Below are 21,236 nucleotides of genomic sequence, written 5' to 3' on the forward strand. Positions count from 1 at the left end.
TTAAAGCGGATGGGATACAAAAAGATTGTTCCCAAGCTTAAACATACCAAGGGAGCACTGTATCCGTCAGACGCTGAAAAAATCTACCAAGACCTGGGGTCCCGTAAACCTTCAGCTCAGACAAAGGAGAGTGAGCAGAGAATGCAGCCAAGAGGCCATGATCACTATGGATGAACTGCCAGAGAACTCCAGCTGAGGTGGGGCAGTCTGTCCATAGGAAACAATCAGTCGGACACTGCACCAAATCTGGCCTTCATGGCAGAGTGGCAAGAAGAAAGCAATTTCTCAAAGATATCCATAAAAAGTCTCGTCTAAAGTTTGACCAGCCACCGGGAGACCCCCCAAACAGTGGAAGAAGGTTCTCTTGTCAGATGAAAGACCAAAAAATCTAACGTTTTGGCCACAATGCAAAACAATATGTTTAGCGTAAAAGAAAACCAGCTCATCACCTCAAACACCATCCCCCACTGTCAAAAATGGTGGTGCAGCATCATGGTTCTGGGCCGCTTTTCTTCAGCAGGGACAGGGAGGTGGTTTCAAATGGAGGGGAAGGCTGGAGCAGCCAAATACAGGACATTCTGGATGGAAACAACGGTTTGGAGTCTGCAAAAGACCTGAAACTGGGGACGGAGATTATTTCCAACAAGACAATGATGCCAAAACATACAGCAACATCTACAAAGGAATGGTTTCACAAATAAACGGATCAGGTGTTAGAAGGCCAAGTCAAAGTCCGACCTGAATTCAATTGAGAATCTGTGGAAAAAGAACTGAAAACGGGCTGTTCACCAAACGCTCTCCATCAACCTCACTGAGCTCGAGCGTGTTGCAAGGAAGAATGGGCAAGAAATCAGTCTCCGATGTGCAAAACTGATAGAGAAATCCCCAAGCGACTGCCAGCTGGAATGCAGCAAAAGGTGCGCCCAAAGTATTAACGCAAGGGGAAAAAAAAATCGGGGCCAATCATTTGCAAGCACCACTTTCAGTTTTTGATTGGTAAAAAAGTTTAAAATATCCACTAGATTGCGGTCCAACTTTCAAATTGTCCCACTTGTTGGTGATTCAATCACAAAAAGTAAATTTTTTTATATCTTATGTTTGAAGCCTGAAATGTGTCAAAAGGTTGAAAAGTTCAAGGGGGCCGAATACTTTAGCAAGGCACTGTATGAGGGTTATAGAATAGTTAGATAGTTGGGAACTATGATGATATTCACCACCGTTTCAAGTTTTCATGCTAAGCTAAGTTACCTGGCTGCCTGCAAGAAAACAAAGTTCCTCTATTTCCATACAGAAGAAGGAATCAACCTATTTTCAGTGTAGTGAAGCAGATAGGTCAGCTCACCCGCTCAGTTGTCTTTCTGAGTGCTGACTTGTCTTTACAAGGAGTGTCAGCACTATCTCATTCTGGCTTTCTCAATCGGTAGCTTTGAAGAGCTCTGAAGATTGTGACCTTGTCCTGGAGTTCCTCTTCTCTCGCTGCCAGCTGCTGGAGCTCCCTGGGCCTGCAGTTCAGCTTCCTGCTGTTGTTTCAGGCTTGGGAAAACAGTCAGTCATGACACTACAGCAAAATGCGAGCCTCAACTTTTCATCTTTATTTGCACGTGAACCCAGTGGATCTTACCTCCTTCTGTGTCCTGCTCTGCTCTCCAGCTCAAATATGTAAGCTCTAAGTCCTCTTGGGCTCTGTGAGGTTCTGGATCTGCTCGGTTATGTGCGTAGTTCAGCCTCTTCTCTCTGAAAAGGGGATTCTGCGTTTAGCCAGACGTACTATGGGCACCACATTTACATAGGACTGTTACATTGAGACACTCAGTTTAATCCAAACAAGATTTGCCCTCTAGGACCGCCGCTACATCCTCTCCTTCTTTATTTGTGTCGTTACAATCTTGACATATTGTTAACGTTGCAGCAAGTGTTGGGATTTTACTCTTTTTACTGCAATGACTTGACAGCTTGGAAAAATCAAAGGATAATAACACGAAGTCATGTTTTTGTTTTCTCAGTATGTGTCTTTGTTGTGACCAAATGTTTTATTTAGAGACTACAAACATTACAACCAGTATGCTGAGACATGAGAACGAAATGAGAAAACAACAGCCGGCAAAGAATTACAAAATGGTTAGTCTGCAGCTGAGAAGGTTACATGCTGCCACTGTAAATCAAAGCACGTAATAGAAGCATGGCTATTCATCTCATTTTGAAAGTTTCAATCATAACACTATGGTAAAGAGCGGAAACCTTAGAAATAAAAACATACTACAGAGAACATGACGTTTCTGGTTAACAGAATTGACGTACTGCAGCAGCTTTCGGTAATGCTCACTGGCAGTCAGAGCCCTCTGCAGCTGTGGGATCTGCTCATGAGAGCTCCACTGTGCCTGTTGTCACTGGGGGTGTTGGGACAATTTGTGGATCTGTGTCTCTCAGTGGCGCTCATGCTGCTCAGCTCGAGGCAGTGACATGGCCCACCTCTCCTCGCTGACCCTCCAGTGCGGCACCGCGGTCCCGCTCTCACCCAGCTTCCTCCTCAGCTCCGTCAGTCTGCCTGCAGTGCCCCTGCTTCTGCATCCGCTCAGCTGCCCTGAGCTGGGGCCCTCTGTAGTGCACCTTCAAGGGTGCGTTGGGAGAGCTCCAGATGGCTCACCCTGCTCTCTGCTGCTTGCAGAGACTCTTTAGTTCTGTTGTTCTACTTTGTGCACAGATTCTAAGCCCTGCAGAGCTCTGGACTGTCTGTACGAGGAATTGGCACTAGTTTATTAGTTGTCAACTTAAGATGCTGTATGATGAGTGGTCTTTGTTCTTTGACAGTACGTGAAGTGCCTGGACTCAGCCTCCGTGCAGCTGTAGAGCAGTCCTCAAACGGAGCATACTCCTCCTAAAGGTTGTGTTTCTCTCCCTCTCGTACAACGTACTACTTTGCCTGCAGGGGGAAAGGGATGTATGCACCTGTGTAAATCGCTCTGCCATCTCTCTTTTCGAACATATTAGGATAGAACATGCGGTAAGTACAAACATTAATAATAACTGATTGTACGGTACTTGTAGGACAACTGGTTTTCTTACCCTTGCTCTGGATTGCTTCAGGAAGTTCTGTAGTTGTAACAGATGGGTGGCGGTTTTATCCTGGCGTCTTGAAGCTCTGTCATTGACTGACGTAGAAAAACTATCTGGACGGGCTTCATCCTGGGAATAAGCACAAGAGTATGAGATCAAAAGGCCTAACTTTAGTTTAAAATATAACACAAAAAAGTAATAAAGGATAAAGATTGTTGAACTGTTTATGTGTCTGACGACAGCACATGGGACCAACTCAGCAAGTCCAGTCCCACTCACGCGATTTTGAGGTTGTGTCTCCCCCCGTTTTGCAGCGTTATTAAGTTTGATTGACTAAGTTCAAATGAGGACCCTGTCTCTTGGGGTGTCTCCTGAACTAGTCTGCGAATTCCTCAGGGCTGTATCACTGAGCCACATCCAGCTCTTCATCTTCACCACGAGACAGGGGTCAGCACAGCAGCTCTGTCTGTTCATTTCTACCCCTAACCACGAGAAATTCTTATTTGCATCTGTTTATAGCAAAACACATTGCACCTCTTATTATGTAAGTGCATGACCTACCCTTTACTTGCAGGTGTTTCTCCCAGGGAGAGGGAACCGTCTACGGAACCCAGGTGTGCCGAAAGCCTTGGATGGCTGGCCAACAGTGCGGCGCACATCTGAGTACATCCCCTCCAACTTGAGCTCCAGTCCTGTGTTTGGCATGGCTAAGGCCCGCTGTTCTTCCAGGCCGGACCTTGCTTTCAGCAAGCCACCTGCACAGAGAGTTCCTTGACCTTGATCCCAGCATCTTCTAGTGCTTCCTCTAGCTGGGCAGTGGTTTCTCTTGCCTCTGGTCACACTGCTGCTGAAGCCCGTCTCTCCTCAGCAGCTCTTGGTTCTGATGGCTCCGTTTCTCCAGCTCCAACCCACGGCGCTGCAGACCTGAAACCTGCCAAACACACAGAGTCACAAACACAACTTCATTTTTGTCTACTAGTCAATCAGTCATTCGTTACTGTAGATTATGTCATAAGTAGTATAAAGATCATAACTAGGGTACTTTTGGATGATTTATAAACTTATCAATTTGAAGACAAAAAAATGTCTGCCAGCTGTTTACATTTAGCCACCTGATGACATTTCAGACGGGTTTCTAAACCGTATCATGAGAGGTTAACAAGATGGACAAGAGTCAAGCCCACCATCCTTGGAAACGATACAAAAGTAGCCAACATTCGCTCGGACTACACCATCTGCTGTGCTCAAGAGAATTAGGGACCCAACGAATGTGGTTATAAGGCACATGGGTTAAAAAAACTATTTTTAGACTATAAAGCGTAATTTTTCCCTGACATTTTGCAAGACTATTAATCAAAACACATAATAACATTTGATTTTTTACTGGTTTTGCAATGACATTGAGTGTATTATAAATTGCTGTTTATATGAGGATATTCACAAAATTTTCAAAGTAAAACCATCCCTGTACAGTAGAATATACGTGTGTTTCGGGTTCATGTTTTTAGTCTATGCAGAGTATGGCAGGTATTCTTAGTATTATGCAAAGGTGGAATGTTGCTCTAGCATGTTGTTAATAGACTAATTCCGGGAGGCTTCTACCTCATGAGCGCTGCTTCCCTGCCAGCCTCACACTCCAGCACTCTCTGCTTGAGAGTGAAGCCTTCGACGTGCCTCTCCTCTCCTTCTGCTCCTCCTGACATACCCGGTGCCTGCAGCTCTCGCAGCTCCTGTTTCTGGCGGTTGTTCTCACCTTCAAGGACCTTTATCTGGCTCATGTTAACATAGCACATAATACTTGAAGGATATCCTTTATTTAAAATAAACAGATGAGAAGCAGTTACCGCAATAATCTTCACCTGTCTGCGCGCAGCCTGCAATCTCTGCGTGCCTGCAGGCGAGACTTCTCCAGCTCTCTCATACTGTCAGTGATAGTGGTTCCTCTTGGTGCATCGAGCTTCTACATTCTCGAATAGAACTTTCTGCTCCATCTCCTCCAAGGCTCGTCTCAGACTAGTCAAAAAATGGTTACTACAGTTACCATCCATAATATTCTTGCAGCAAACACAACTAGAACTCTAAGCCAACCTGCTGTTGTCACTCTCTGTTCTCTTAAAAAAGCTCTTAGCTCATGGTTAGAGGCTTGGATAGCCTCTTTCTCTCTGGTCTCATCACCCGAAGCCTTCTCAGGTCCAGAACTTCTTCCGTGCTTGTCCCGCTCTTGTGCACTCATGGGCTCTCTGTGAGCTTCAATCAGCTCCCTTCGTCCTTTAATTAGCCATCTCTGCCTCCTGCAGATGACGACGAGGCCCTCACTTCATGTCCAGGTTATGGAGAATAAAGGATGATATGTCATGAGGATACTTAGAGGTCTTATGCTATAACAGTATTACCCTCTATTAATTAGGTTAATGGATAAAACTATCTAGAAATACTACAATTTGTTTCTATATGTTGCGGTTTCATAATTGGTTGCCAGAATCTATTGTTATTTCAATGCAGATATAACTTAGTTAATCTAAGAGTCCTTAAAAAATAAATTTCAATTTATATTGAAAAATTAGTTTTCAATATAAAATTCAATAACCCAACACCAGACAACCTTTACATTTATCATCAAAATGCATCTTAAATCTGTATTTGGCGGTTATCTACAGTACAACAAAAGCACATGTATATAAATAATCAAAATCGAATAGGAAAAATGCTGTAAGACTGATTTTTTATCAGATACTTCAGCATCTCCTATTTGAAGTGCTATCTCAAGACACTCTGACCTATATTCTGTATTACAGCATAAGTTATGTATAGAGGGAGAAATAAGGAGGACGGAGCTATCTGGGCATGGTTAAGAGCCAGTTTTGGCCTGTAGCCAGAGGCTGTCTCTCGCAGTGTAAAGAATCCACAGAGCAACATGATAAAAAGCAGCCCTCCCCCCAGAGGTGGAGGTGGGTGGCGGGAGGGAGAGGGAGGATGAGGAGCAGGATGAGGAGGAGGAGTATTATGTTCACTGGCCACACAAGATGGTTCTTTCTCTCTGTACTGACTCTAATGTGAGAATAAACAGGCCAATGCTGATTTGGCCAATTATTCTTTTATTTGATCTGAGTTTTTGGAGGTGTAGCGGAGTAGAAGGGCAGTTAATATGAGGGCTGCAGTGTTTTGTTATGTGGAGGAGAGGGGGACCTGGAGTCCCAGTGGAGCCAGCCCTCGCTGCTGCAAGGGAGAAAATAACACTCCCCACTGGCTTATTACACAAGGGGTTAACTCAAACTTTGATTTCATATTATGGTACCAGGGACCGATCCTCCACCCTCTCGTTCTCCCTCTCGCTCTCCCTTGTTTCTTCCTCTTTCTGCTCACTAGCTTATACACTCTCACTCCTGCTTTGTCAATGTCTGACATGAGAATCCTGAGATGGAATTAGTGAAAATATCAAACAAGGAAACGAGCAGGGTGGAAGCCAAATATGACAAATATGACTAAATCTATGGTAGGGAGGGCGTCCAACCTCAAAACTCTTCTCCTCTGGCTTACACAACCTCATCCACTATATTTTGACAAGACTAAGGAGACAAAGTGAAGACTAGATGATTCTCATTTTTGCTTTTTCATTGAAACCAAAAGTCCCACAAAGATAAACAAACCATCCCATTTCCCGGGAAACCAGGCTTCTAAATCAAGGCATGGTGAGCTCTTACACTCTGCAGTTACATCTTAATGAGGTGACTGTGAGCTTGTTATTTCATTAAAACACCAGCGCCCTCTGGCTAGAATCTTGACCTTACGCAACCCAAGAGATGAGATTTACAGCTCTCGTTTGGCTCAAGGAGGTGTGTCATTGGGCCAAAATACAGTCTCTAATTGCACTTTTATGTTTTGTTGAGGTCATGGAACAAAATTTCTCCCCACTTGACATGGAAAAAGAACAGAAAGCGAGTGCTAAGAGAGGGAGTCTAAAGATTGGTCACCACCTCCGCTTGTAGGATTTGCCCGTGTGCACTCTGCACCTGATGACACCCTGATGCTAGTAAGCTCGTGGTATTGCAATGTCAACAGTGCCTATGGTAAATGAATCTCCCTCACACTGGTTCTAATTGGTGCAACACCCCCTCTTGCTAGAAGCAGATCCGTGAGCTCCCATCTATGCCAAGCCCAACACTTGTAATTTCTATCCATTTCTGTGATCTTACTGTACGAACCCCCTCTAGTGACATCCCGCTAGGTTTCTCATATGTTTTGCCTGTGCATTCACCATCCTAATGTTCATTAATATTGACTTAAAGCTCTATATGAGTCATTACGGATCAGATATTGTATACACTGGTGCAACTGAAGAGACAACGTGATTTCGTTTAAAGAATTCTCACCTCCTGTTGTGCATGTTCTCTCTGTTGGTTCAACTCTCTGACTTGCTCAATTAGACTCTTCTTGGCTGTCTCATGAGAGTTCAAAGATCCGCAAATTGAGTCTGCAAATCTTGCAGCTCAGACTGAAGGACAGCCTTTGCATTCTGTACATAGAGGTACCAAATCAGTTAGCTGAGTTATGTAAAGAACAAGAAAGTGACCAGAGCCATGTGACTCCGCCATATTTACCTTATCCTGCTCCTGTTTGCTAAGTGCCTCTCTCTGCACGCACTCAAGCTCCATGCTGCTGTGGCCAGTCTTGCTGCAGGCTGCTAGCTTCTCCGTGAGGGCAGCCTTTTCTGCCTCTTTTGGGATAAAGCTGGTCACAACATGCTGCAGCGGTCAGGCTCATTCGTATATATAGTTTGGACAAATTGTGCTCACATACCGTCCAATGAAGACAAGGAATGGAACTAGCGTTTTGCGGTGGGATACTGGCAGGACATATGGCTTTTTGATGATCCACTGATACAGTGAAGACACAACTTGGGATGTTGTGGTCAAATCTCTAACCCTGCGCCTATCCTAAATACTCCACTTTAGGTTTTATGGTTTATGAACCATCATAAAAACCTGTGAAGACCACGTCACATACCTGCTGCTTTTCACTCTCAGCTGCAGGAGGCTTTGGTTGAAGTCTTGCTGCAGCCTGACCAGCTCCTCCTGCACCTGGCAGCTCCTTCTGCTGTGCACACGCTGTTCCTACACTGTCTACGCAGCTGCTCCTCACCTGCTCCCGCTGAACTGTCAGCTCTGTGTATGTTGTTCCTGTTAACCACCAAAAACATACAACACACCCCTGATTAGTGGATAGCAAAAGCATCTGATTTCAATTTTGTCACCATCATACTATGCAGACTTACTGTACCTTTTGCCGGCGTTCAGTTCATGCTGCTCTCTGTGAATTTGCTCTTTGTTATTCAGGTCAGCAGGCATTCCTTTCCACCTGAGCCACTTCTCCTCCAATTACTCCGCTCTTGTGCAGCGTGGACAAACTGACATTCAGCCTCCACACGCATCCGAGCAGCTCCCTAGACAGATGTATCCAATCTCTATCAAATCTACTCATTATTAAATGAGAGACTCGGGATCAGCAAAATTTATTTACAGTTTTATTTATAGGGGATACTCATCCATGCTTTATGCGTAACATGCTAGCTAACACGACTCATCTGATCCATGTGTGTCTGTGCAGACTGGTGGGACCCTGTCAGCTGAGAAGCAGCCCCAGTGATCCCCAGCCAGCTGTGCAGGCTCACAGCTGAAATAATGGTCTCTAAGGGGCTGTTGGAAAGGCTTCATGGCCAGGGGGCTTGGCACGGAGGACAGTGGGGGTCCTCTGAGGGAGATGGCTACTCACGCGTCAAGGCCTCGTTAGCCAGAGCAAAACTATGCCTCTCCCTCCCCATCCTGGTGCACTCTGCCTCCAGAGACGAGGCAAGTCGGTCCAAACAGAGCGGTTTCCCAGGACTCTTCTCTGCTCTGGAACACAGCGGGATTTAGAAAAAAAAACACCTTTGAACCACTGGGGTAGATCATAAAATTCAATGATCCATCATGAGCATAGTTTCCAATAAAATCATGTTACTAAAGACTTGTGTAACATGTGACTTGCTGTGCTTTCATTGGCAGTTGGTGACTTAATAAACAATACTGTACGTAACACACACACACACACAACACACACACACACCACACAAACACAACACACACACACACACACACACACACAGCAGATGATGCTTTAAGGGAGTTACTGATATTCTTTCCTAACACTCTTATACATGTTAAATGCCTTACCCAACCCTGACCTTAACCAATGAAACAGAAACATTTACGTTTGCTTGTGTGAATGGATCTGGAGAAAACAAACTGGGGAAACTAGTTATAAATCTGAGTTGGTCTCAAACATTTCAGAGGTCAGACCACAAAACAAACACACACACACACACACACACAACACCACACAACACACACACACACACACACACACACACACACACACACACCACCACATACACACCACACACACACACAAACACACACACACAGACCTAAGCGAAACCAGCTCCGCGTGAGCCACAGGCTTCGGTCACAGAGTTTAGTTTGACACCAGAGCAGCCCTGGCTTGGCCAGCTCCTCCGTCATGGTAGCTCTCTTTAGGGCTGTGGTCTGTGTCTTAAGCTGCTTCCTGCACGCACACAGCTCCTCTGAAACAGTCTGCATCTCCCTGTTGACCTGGAGACCAATGGGAAAAAAAAATGTCATCAAGTAATTATTTATACTTTTGCTTCAAGCTGACACAATTAAGACTTTACAGTAAATTATTACATGCACTTCATATCTATAGTGCTAATAGCAGTGGAGCACATTTTTCACGAGTAGGAGTACATCAAAAGGAACATGGTTGGTATTGTGAAAATGAACCACCAAACCTCTACATTTTATGCAACACATTTGCTAAACTCACACTGAACTCTACATATTCTTGTTGTTGCTGTTATGAAGCATAATTACACAACTTTAGCAAGCATGCCAGTGTATAGGAACTGCAGGCATAATAAATGCCCCACCTGAAGCAAACAAAAATTATTAGTGGGTTTTTATTTTTTTCCCAGTTACCACTAATTACAATGACACACACAGGACCTATATCTAGCAGGAAAATAATGAAACAGCGTGTGATGCGGAACTTCCTAAATTCATTCAGCACTTACTAAACTCCAAAACAAATATTGTCTGGAAGTAGTGAGAGAGCTTTGGGATTAATCTTTAGAAATTCACTGATTCAGCAGGTAATTAAAATGGAAATTGTACTTGAATACAAACATGATAAAGTTGCAAATGGCTTCAAACATCAGAGTAAAAACATAACCTGAAGCATTGGCAGTGTCATTTACAAGAATGTTTCAACATTTTGGGAATACACATTTGCTTCTTGCTGAGTGTTAGAAGATCTAGCACTCTAATGTGTACGCTAAATATGAAGCTGGAGCCAGCAGAGGATTAGCTTAGTTAGCATTAAGATGGAAGCAGGGCAGGCAGCTAGCCTGGTTCAGACTATCTCAATCTCATCAATTAACAGTGGTTTCTTTGTTACTTTACTCGTACCACAGTGTAGAAACAATAATTTGTGATTTTAAAGGGTTATATAAGGAACTATTTTTGGCCTGGCGGTGTCTCTGCTGCCTGGCACCTCCCTGTGACAACAAGACTGCACGGGCCTAGCCAGAATAGTTCCAGCATGTAACCTCTCATAAACCACAACCTGTCCTCTTTAGATCACTGTTTGTGAACAGTTAACAAAAAAAAGTATGACTGTGAATTAGTGAGCTTTAAGCTGCTGTTGATCTTTTATGCCAAGCTACACAACCTGCTGTGGTTGTTCATATTAGCATACAGACATGACAGTGGTCGCTACCTTTTCATGGAACTCTCAGTAACCAAGTAATTAGCTTTTTTACTACAATGACTACTTATTCATTAATTGGTTAATCTTCAGGTTTGATCAAACAATGACAAAGTTCTCTTCTGAACAGAAAAGCTTACTGTAAACTGTATTTCTCTGGCCAGTTACTACCACACCATTACACAATGACTGAGTCTATAATGGCCCTGCAACTTTAATATTACACTGCAACCAATTGTTTGAAAAGCAACAATCACTGCAATTGTTTTGAACGTAACAAAATGAACCCACATTAAATAATATAACAATGATGTAAATGTAAATACAAAGACACCAGGTAATAGATGTGAGTCGACCCAATAAGGGGAGGAAGCATGAGCCTAATGCAATGGAGGCCACTCCAGGGCTTTTTTATACACAGGTGATTTATTTTTACAGATAAGTTATCTCAAATGTTGGATGGATTAGTCAAATGTGTTTAGATTTGGTATATTCTAGCCGAGATCAAAGCGGGATATATAAATTTCACATTGAGAACAGATAGAAAACAGGAGAGGATTCTTTTCATTCTTGGGAAGACATACAGATATCTGAATCTGCTAGGGAAGAATGGGAATACTTTAGGTGTTAATTTATTGGGCTTTCTTTCTTCTTTTCTAGTTCACATTGATCATAAACACAGAGTGAGGCTAAACTGCTGTCCATCTCCCGTTTGACAGGAAAGAAAAAAAAAGCAGATGTGTCAAGTACCTCAAATACATTTTAATGTGACAACAAGCTCCATGGACCTGTTGAATAATATCAACATAGGGAGGATAGAGGCTAAAGTTGTGGAATGGCCGGGGGTCTCTGACCTGGAGTGCCGCTCTAGGGCCTGAGCATTCTCCGTCTGCAGCAGTCTCAGCTCTGTTTCTAGCCTTCTGGCAGAGATCCTGCAAGTGGCTGTGGGACTCTCCCGGGCTTGTTTCTCAGCGAGCATATCATCATCTCTTGTTGCACCCATGCTGTCTCCTCTCTGGCTGCGGTCCGCTCCATTTAGTTCCCGTCTACATTACCAAGCTCTGTCTTCTCACCTTCTGTCTGGAAGGGAAACTAGAATATTTTACTCTGTTCTGTTTTAAAATCTGCCTTCAATTGAAGTTACGGCAACTACACAGCTACTGACCTGCACAGAATACGATTAAGTTCCACCTTGTCTTTGGCTACAACTCGCTCAGCGCTGCCATTTTAGCAAGAGAATCTTTTAGGGTTGCCCTCCTGATTCTGCAGTTTGGTGAGGACTGACTCATGTGCAGCAATCTGCGACTCCATCTGGAGGAATACATATTAGAAAGATGTATAACCCTCAGGATAATCCAGTATTACAGATAATGCTACCTGTTACAGACCAAGCCGTCTACCTTGCTGAGAGCCAGAGCAAGGCTGGCCTTATCTTCCTCCAACACCTCCTTCTGCAGAGTGATTTGACTCAGAGCCTCCTCCACTGTTACAAGCTCCCTACGCAGATCTGAGTGCTTTCCTTCAAGTTCCTCCAGACTCCTCTCACTGAAACACATCATTTATTTCACATATATGACTCTATCACATTGTTTGTTTGTCTCACCACAACCACGCAGATAATTATATAACCAAAATCCCTTAACAGCAATCCATCTCCACTGTAAGAAGGAGAATGTTGGTGCCAAACGCCAGAACTCTGAGGGAGTTACTTTTTTGTTGTATCGCATGTCCTACTCCAATTCTCAGCTAATCACATTTTTTTAAGCAAAGAAACCCTAAAGAAGGGAAAAATGGTTTCCTCTTGCATGAGTGCAGTAATGCATGTAAATCATTTACATTTTCATCAAATCTGATCATCTGGGTGCATTGCCGATCGGAAAACGACACGTGTTACTGATCGAACTGTAACAAGCAGAGCTGTTGAAAACAATCACGGGTGACGGATGTGTTGTGAACGGTCATTCTCCCTTGCTTGTGCTGTACCCTCTTTGGGCCTCTGTGCGCTGGCGTGTCAGCTGTATCTCAGATCCTCTCTCTGCTGTTTCAGGAGGTCCCGCTGTCTCTGGATTCCAGATGAACCTCGCAGTACCTCCCAGCTCGGCATGATGGGAGTCTGCCTTCTGCTGCAGACCTGACAGCAGCTTCTCCAGTGCCCTTCTCACTGTGGTACACAGCAGTAGAGAAAGGCAGAGGGAAAGAAATAGAGAGAGAGATATGTTAAAGGTCAGTTTTTGCACAATGATCATAATTTTTATAATAATTGATTTTTCTAAAATCTATATCAACAAAGCACATGGCAGCAATAAAACACTTCTTGTATAATGTGAACAAATATTGTTTTTGGTCACGTTTCAAAACATTAACATGTTCGTAATGTGTGGTGAGATAGATTTACTTAATTACACATTAAAACAAACTATAATAATTGTCATCATCATTGGAACATGATTTTTCCAAAAACACATTTGAGCCTATGGCACTTTCCAAGTAGCAATGAACTAGAAACATATGAAACCACAATACACAGCTGTGCAACTAAGCAAACTACTTTTATCTACAGTCTTCATGGAGATAGTGATCAGGTGTGTACCTGGAGATAAGCTCCAGTGAGCAGCGATATCTGTTGCTGTCTCTGAGCTTTCCTCCAGAGCTGTTTTAGCCTCGTGACTTTCCCTCCTTACTTCCTGGATCTTCTGCTCTAGTCTCTCATCTCAGTGTCCCTCTCCTGCAGGGATTCACGCAGTGTCTCCACTTGCTCCAGGGCAGCATCCAGACGCCCACGCAGGTCCTGTGCATGGGTGCATTGATTGTGGTGTGTAGGTAAGAAAGTAGTTCACATTATCTCATCCATATAAACAGTGGTTCTCCACATTTCTGACTTGTGATCTCTTAAATTAAGCTATATCTACTCATTAACGGTTATTACCTTTATGTGTAGATGGGCGTTCAACCACAGAATTATTTTTCTTTCTTGTATTGTCTCATTTAGGCTGAGGACCCTATCTTGCACCGCGCAGCACGGCACAAAGCCTTCGCAAAGCCTGACGCAAATGTCTTTGCTATTAAGACCGTCCTGCGCCCATCTTTGTGCCCATGGGCGGGCTGGTTTTTTCAGGGAGGTGTGTTAGGCGGTGATTCTGGCGTATTTCTATCTTGAGGCAGCGGGAAGTGATCGCGACATTGACCAACAATGACAACAAAAACCTGGTCTAAAGTCAATAGTGCATAGTATTTCATTGTCATTTTAACAGAGCATTAGTAAAAAGTGCTAGTCTTATACACAGCAGCATAGCGTGCGCATATTATGCTTGTTACACACACACAGGGCAGTGAGCAGTTCACAAGCAGGTACAAGATTACACATATAAACATTATGGTGCAAATCCGCCATCAAATGGTACAAATACGCCTGGCTTTTAAAAGGAATGGGTGATGACCTCTGATTGATGTATTGCAGTTACGCCCTTAACACACCCAAAATTAATAAAGACACTAAGTACAACCATTTTGAACCATGCGCCCGGAGTATGGAGCCTTTTTTCCACCATCAACTAGCATTTTTAAACATACCTACGCAGACTCTTCACGCGTGTGCACTTAGATCGTTAAAATAGGGCCCTCAAGGTGAAGGAATATTGTCACCAAAAGGACTACAAATTTAAGAAAGGTCTGGAAAAACACACACAAAAAACCCTATATATAACATTTTTGTGACCTCTCAGATTTCTTTTGAGTTTCCACCTCAGGTTGGATTGATTGATTGATTGATTGATATATTTATTTCGAACATGCAAGAGAAGTGTATACAAATAAAAAATAATAAAAGAAATAAAACAAAAAAATGGAGAGAAACATAACAAACAAAGTATCCTTCTTAACTCTATTCATGTGCGAAAAGGAGTGAGAAGAAGTAAAACTTAGCTTAAAAACCCTCAGGTTGGAAGCAACCTTTCTAAAACATCTACAATGAAGAAAGTTTTGTTTGGACTGTGTTTGTTTCTGGTGCTTGGCACAAAACTCTGCACAGCCATCAGGGAGTGTTCCTCAGAGGAGAGTCCATGAAGAGGTGAAGAGGATGCACTTTCAGAGCTACTGTTGCCATCACCCCACCACCAACAATCTGTGAATGGAGAAAAAAATCTTCTTGTATGCTAACCTAATGCATGATTTAGCTCAGTGAGTTGTTTTGTTCTGACCTGGTGACTTGATACAAAATCTTTTGGTGGGCCTGGATCTCAGTGTGTAGGACCTCCATCTCTCCTTTATCCTCTGTTTCCTTGTCTCCTGAGCAGGAAACCATTAAGGTAAGATAAGATGCACACACACACACACAAGCCTAACATTCCCCAGACTGCAGCTCTCTAGACAAGGAAGTTGTGGAGTTTATCAAATTTGAGTTCCAGACCACAGCCGTTTTAACCCCCTAACCACCTCCCAGGCATAATTACAAAGGTCCCACCATCCTGTCCAGACTGATCTGCATGGCCTTGAGGCTGGAATCCTTCTCACTGTTCTGGCTGCGGAGGTACTTCACGTGTCAGTCAGCTCCAGGATTCTGTATACATCATATGCATGGAAAAGACAGAACAAAATCTCACACACACACAGGCAGTTCTTGAGACATCGAAGATATAAGAATGACATGCACTCCTCCTCTTCTAGACCATCAACACTATCATGTTCTCTGCATAGAATAATGGGATTAAGAATGACTTCTGATGAAATCAAAAGCCAGCCAAGATTCAGAATACAGAGCACTGACATCCCTGCAGTTCTCTGACTGAGTGCAAAAGCTAGTAGTCACTGAAATAGCTTGTTGTGCAGGACTTTAATATCAAAGCCCATGTTAAATTCGGGTTCCATATAAAGGATAACATTTGGCTTTCCTTTCAATCAAACGAGTGCACTGTAGATGACCTCACTCCAAGAACTTCTATTTCAGTTTATGATGCTTTCTTGTTCTCGACAGTCCTGGTCAGCTAGACCACGTCAGAGACTGTAGACAAAACGGTGTAAGGCTTGTCAGTCCTAGGTTTAGGGGCTTACTTTAATGTTGTAATTGAACAATTGCTTCATTAAACTATTATGTCCCTATTCATGGTGATACATGTACTAACTTTTGACAGTTAAGTTAAAGGATGAGTTGCTTAAATTAGCATTGAAACCAGATCCTGCGGCCCTAAACAAATGCAGCTTTATCTCATGTCATGGCTGTCACTTTAAAAGACGAAGGAGAATTCTTTATAATATACAGACCTAGAGACTTTGAAAATGACCTTACCTGGAGTTAAGGTCAACTTTCTCGGCATCCCAGCGACCCTGAAGCTGCATGGCCTCCTTCAGTTTGTCCTTCAGCTGCCTCTCCAGTGCTGACATCTCCACACCACTAGAGGTACTCTCCTGTGTAACTCTGACCTCTAATTCATGCAGAACATTCAGCTGCCGGCTGGCAGCAACACACTCCCACGCATATCAGACAATGTCCTGTTAAAAGATAATGTCTATCAAGATTCACAGAACAATGACATATGAAAGATCAAAAAGGTAAGGAACATGACATGCTGTTTTTGTTCATACAGTGTGAGCCATCAGTCTAGCTAAAAATGCTCTGTTTATATTTGAAATGGTTGAATGTCTGTAATGGTTAAAGGTGCCCTGCCAAGAAAACCTTTTTTACTTGCATTTATAAAATGTGTGAGGGGCATATGTGTGTGTGTTATGTGGTGAATGTGAAGATTGAACTGCTACCTCCTCCGTCAGCTCTAATCACTAAAAAGAAATAAGAAAGAGAAATCAGGCCAATCACAACAGCTGGTCAGTCTCATGTCATATTGCCTGAGCTCATTACTATTCATGAGCTCGCCCAGTCGTGCTGGTTAAAGGATACTGATAGCCAGGCTCTCATGGCTAGCTGTTAACCAATTAGAGTCAAGCAGCTTAGCTGGTTAAATATTAATGAGAACTGGCCCAAATGGAAATGAGTCTTCCTGCAGGCTTTCTATACAATGCTAGAATGGCTTGAAATAACGTAACCAAGGCATTTTTCCATACAAAATGTTACAGAGTCCATGGAACTTCGACTTACCACAAAGTAATGAATAATTGTGGCAGGGCACTTGAAGCTCTAGGATCAGCTCTCACTTTGAAGTGTCTTAGTTTAAAGCCATGTTGCAAGTTAACCACCACTGTTGATTATGGGTACAAAAAACACTCAAGATATGTATATCATTTTTAAAAATGTCTCCAAATAGTTTAAAAGTTAGTTTTTGGTCATTTTGGTATTCGCGGGTTTATGGAGTCAATTCAGCGATGAGTCACAGGAGGGAGTTAAGTCTCAGCCTGGCACTAGAACTACGGTGACTGACTGGGATGAGGAAGAGGAGGAGGAGGAGGAGGAGAGGAGAGGAGAGGAGGAGAGAGGAAGGCCAGCAGCCGAATTACGAACCTGACAGACGTGAGAGGGCAAATGGGAATTGTCAAGATTGGGGGAAGTCTCCTTCATTATCTCCTTTATTTAGCAACGCAGCAGAGCATGCAATGACTTACTTTACGGTCAGTGAATAGCACCAAGTGAACGTCAACGTTTCTTTCTATCTAGTGACAGGATCATGTCGTTAGTTCAGATAAGTACTGGTACACTTATCTAGATATAGGAATAGAAGGCATCCCAGAGTGTTTTTTCTAAGCGTTTACATCTTCCTCGGTGAAACATGTCGCTGTTTGGCCGGTGCGTGTGTGTGGCGGCAAAGCTGCGGTGGAGAGCGGGTGGTGTAGGGGACTGAACCTCCGGTCGGGAAGCTCGCCCCGCGATCAGCTGATCTGACGATGCCTAAATCCGTTTGTGACATTTCAGACCTGATCATGGTCCCCCCCAAAACATTAAAGTTTGGTTAAACAACAATGAACAGAGTGAAATTTAACATATGTTTTTTTTTATTTGAGAAAAAAAATCACTTTAAAATAAATCCATATGGACGTTTTTAAGGAAGGAGCAGGTTGGAGCAAAATCAATATTTTACGGATTACGATTAGCTGAGAACTCCCTAAAACATGTTCACATTATACTCAACGGTACTCGTATTTGTACAGCGTTGCATCCTTAAAAAGTTTTTTTAAAGCTTGTCCGAGTCCGTTGTCTGTGAGGTTGAAACATCCACACCAGTCCTGGCTTTGGATGAATCATGGAGCTCAGACTCTTAAACTGAGAATCTGAACTTTATTCCCCCGGTCTACAGACTGCTCGCCGCAGATGGAGCTCGGCTTCCACACCGACTCGTGGTAGGACGCGTCCCTCCAGGCCGCTGTGTGGTAGGACGCGTCCCTCCAGGCCGCTGTGTGGTAGGACACGTCCCTCCAGGCCGCGCACACTCGGGCTACTCTTTATTTAACGTAACGTCATGAATGAAATGGATAATGTCCAGGATCTCCGGGAAAAGAACCGATATGAGTGTGTCCATTTCAAACATCACTGCAGGTTGATTGTGGGCGACAACGCTGTCGTGGTTAGCTTACCGAAACTCTACTGCCAAAGTTGGTGGCTAGCTACGCGACGTTAGCTATATCCGCTAGCATCCGTATAGGCTAACTACTGCCAGTTAGCTTTGTGTGTAACGTAAGAAAAGCCCACCCATCTCGTAGGAGCGAAGCTTACTATTTCATTAAATACAGTTATGGTACAAAAGATGCACTAATGCCACATGTATGAAGTTGACAACATGGACGGATACATAGTTAACACCAAAGGCAGTCGTGTTTAGTTACCTAGCAGGCTAGGCTAACGCTGTTGTGCTAACGTCCGGCTGCGTAGCGTTAGCTAGCGGTTTAAACTTGTGAAAAGCCGAACAAAATCCCCGTCTAAGCTGTGTTTCACTTTCCCTCCAATATTATTATAGATATAATTAAGTCACATGGACTCGGTCGAGACCATAGACTGTTAATATTAAAAGACCAGAAGCCACATCAGGCCAGACCAGTGGTAAATACAACGAAGGCTGCTCTGTTTGCTCCCCAACGTGACGTCATGCAATGCATTGTGGGGGAAAGAAGGTAACACTGTAAAATGGTGCCTACTTTTCGTATTATATTCAGTTTTGCGATATCCTACACTATCAAATACAATTGATAACAGTTCAAATATTAACTACCAACAAGCAAATTGCACAAATTCGTTGCAAAATTAAACCTGCAACATGGGCTTTAAATGACAGTACTGTGTACAGCTGTCTTTGAGCTGAGCAATCATTATAAAAGCAAATTACTCTTCAGTTGTGCTCACAGTTCAACATGATAGAAGCCATGTCTTACTGGGCTCAAGCTTTGTCTGATGGATGATTTCAACAGTGAGGCTAGACACCTTAAGCCATCTGTCCCCCCGGTAAGGAAACAATGAGCATGGGGCCTGGAGACCCTGTTGACCTGTTCCACTTTTATCCTTGGCTGAGAGAGATGGATTGTGGTTGCAGTCCTGAGTGTGAGACATGGGGGTTCTTGTGGAATTATGAGTTGCTGGAGGGATTCTGGCAGTGTGCCACACTCACCTGTCAGTGAAAGTCCTGAGCTGGGTGAAAGTGTTCCGCAAGGAAGCAGCCTGGCGCCACAGTGTTCTGACACGAGCCTGTTCACGACACAGTCGGGAGGCAAACGTCTGCAGAGAGAAGCGGACAACATAGGGCTAGAGACTGAAGAATGGGTGGTAAGAGTTGCTTATAGCAAATTATGGCACCCATTTTTACTGTGATCCCAAACAGATGCAATACTGGAACTGCTGGACTCACACTGGCATACAAATAATTGGATTTCCCTGAATCAACAGATGTATCCCATTTACAGCACGAATGCCAGATTGTTTGCACAAAATGTTCCTCCCCCTTAGCAGTTGGAATGTTTTCACAGGAAACAACAACTCAAAAATCATAGCAATGAAATGAACAGGGAATGAGAATGAATTGTGAAAACTGGCTATGAATGGAATTCCTACCCTATGTGAACTCAAAAGGAGTTTATTTGCACAATCTCTGTGCAGACAGGAATAAACTTGAGTTGTCACAGTTGCTTTTCTGACTCAAGCACTTGTGATTCCTCTCACCTCTTGCTCTCTGCGCAGACGGGTATCACACAAGTCAACATCCTCGCGGGCCTTCCACAAGCTCTCCGTTAGCCCCTGGTTGACTGTGCCTGCCTGGTCCAGTTGTTCCCGCAGCATAGAGTTGACTTGGCTGAGGCTGGCACACCTGTAAATAGGAAGCGTTATGACACTGAGAGACTATTTGGCATTTCTCCACCAAACGACTGTCATGACACACTCCTTTAACCTCTCCACAGTACCCAAACTCATTCATATAACCAACATATCACTCTTAGATCTGGAGCCATTAGATCCACCGTTGCTAACCACACTTACAGGGTGAACATGTGAGACATTTTTTTAAAATCTGTGTTAACTTAGGTTACATTTTTTTTTACAAAAATGTTTACATCATTCTCACACTAAAAACACACCCTATCACAGTAAAGCATGCCATATTGTTATGTTTGGTTATCTGTCTGAGAGAAAGCCAAGCCCATGTTTGCATGTACAGTATGGGATGATATTGTGTTTAAAGGAAACTGATACGCAGTAATCCTAATAATAAGCAAAAAAATAGCGGTGGTTGTAGACTTACATTGCATCTCTACATTGCACTTACATTACAAAGTGCTTAAGTGGATAAAACCTGGTAACTCTGCAGTTAATGATATTTTAGGTAGTAAAAAGGATCAGGTCTCTGCCATGGGCATTTCAAATAAAGTCCCATAACTATATAAATCATGGGGCATTAAAACCTGGCTTCAGCTGCAGAGGTTGGCCCACACTTAATGTGAAGCATCATTAAAATGCTTTGGAGAAGAGAGACAACATAGTCCCACTAATTTTCTGTCTTCTCCCTGCAGCTGGGGCAGGGGCAAACAGCAGGAGAGCTCAAGGATTGATTTCTGCTTCTCAACAAGAAACAAAAAAGCAAAACAGCTTTATCCATGAATGTATTGCTCAAAGTTTGTATCCAATAAACAACTCCCTGCTGCTGTAGATGGATGTCTGGATTTCAAACTTGGTGCACTTTGTGTACTTTAAAAAACAAAACAAATATGTATTGCTTGTATGACTACAGAAGCTGACACGTTTCTCTATTGGCTGGATGGCCTGGCTACCTGCACTGCATGGTATCTATCACTCACCTCTTCTGCTCCTCCTCCAGCTGAGCAGACTTATTCTGGATAGCCATGTTGAGATCCTGCTCTGTCCGCTGCTGACGCTGGGCTGAGTCTAGGTGGGCCTGCAGCTGAACACACACAAACACACACACACACACACACACACACACACA

At 43.4% G+C, this 21,236-nt stretch overlaps 1 protein-coding gene across 1 annotated transcript in view; it reads right to left on the reverse strand.

The window, feature by feature from the left end:
- Positions 1–21,236, reverse strand: part of crocc2 (ciliary rootlet coiled-coil, rootletin family member 2) — a 68,641-nt gene that overhangs the window by 34,524 nt on the left and 12,881 nt on the right. The window contains exons 6-8 of the mRNA XM_032526959.1: positions 21,088–21,191; positions 19,958–20,102; positions 19,410–19,516 (exon numbers count right to left, since the gene is read on the reverse strand). Coding sequence (XP_032382850.1) covers positions 19,410–19,516; positions 19,958–20,102; positions 21,088–21,191 — 356 coding nt within the window. The remainder of the gene's footprint in view (positions 1–19,409; positions 19,517–19,957; positions 20,103–21,087; positions 21,192–21,236) is intronic.

Source organism: Etheostoma spectabile, chromosome 9 (assembly GCF_008692095.1).
Source record: "Etheostoma spectabile isolate EspeVRDwgs_2016 chromosome 9, UIUC_Espe_1.0, whole genome shotgun sequence".
In the NCBI taxonomy this organism is placed as follows: Eukaryota; Metazoa; Chordata; class Actinopteri; order Perciformes; family Percidae; genus Etheostoma; species Etheostoma spectabile.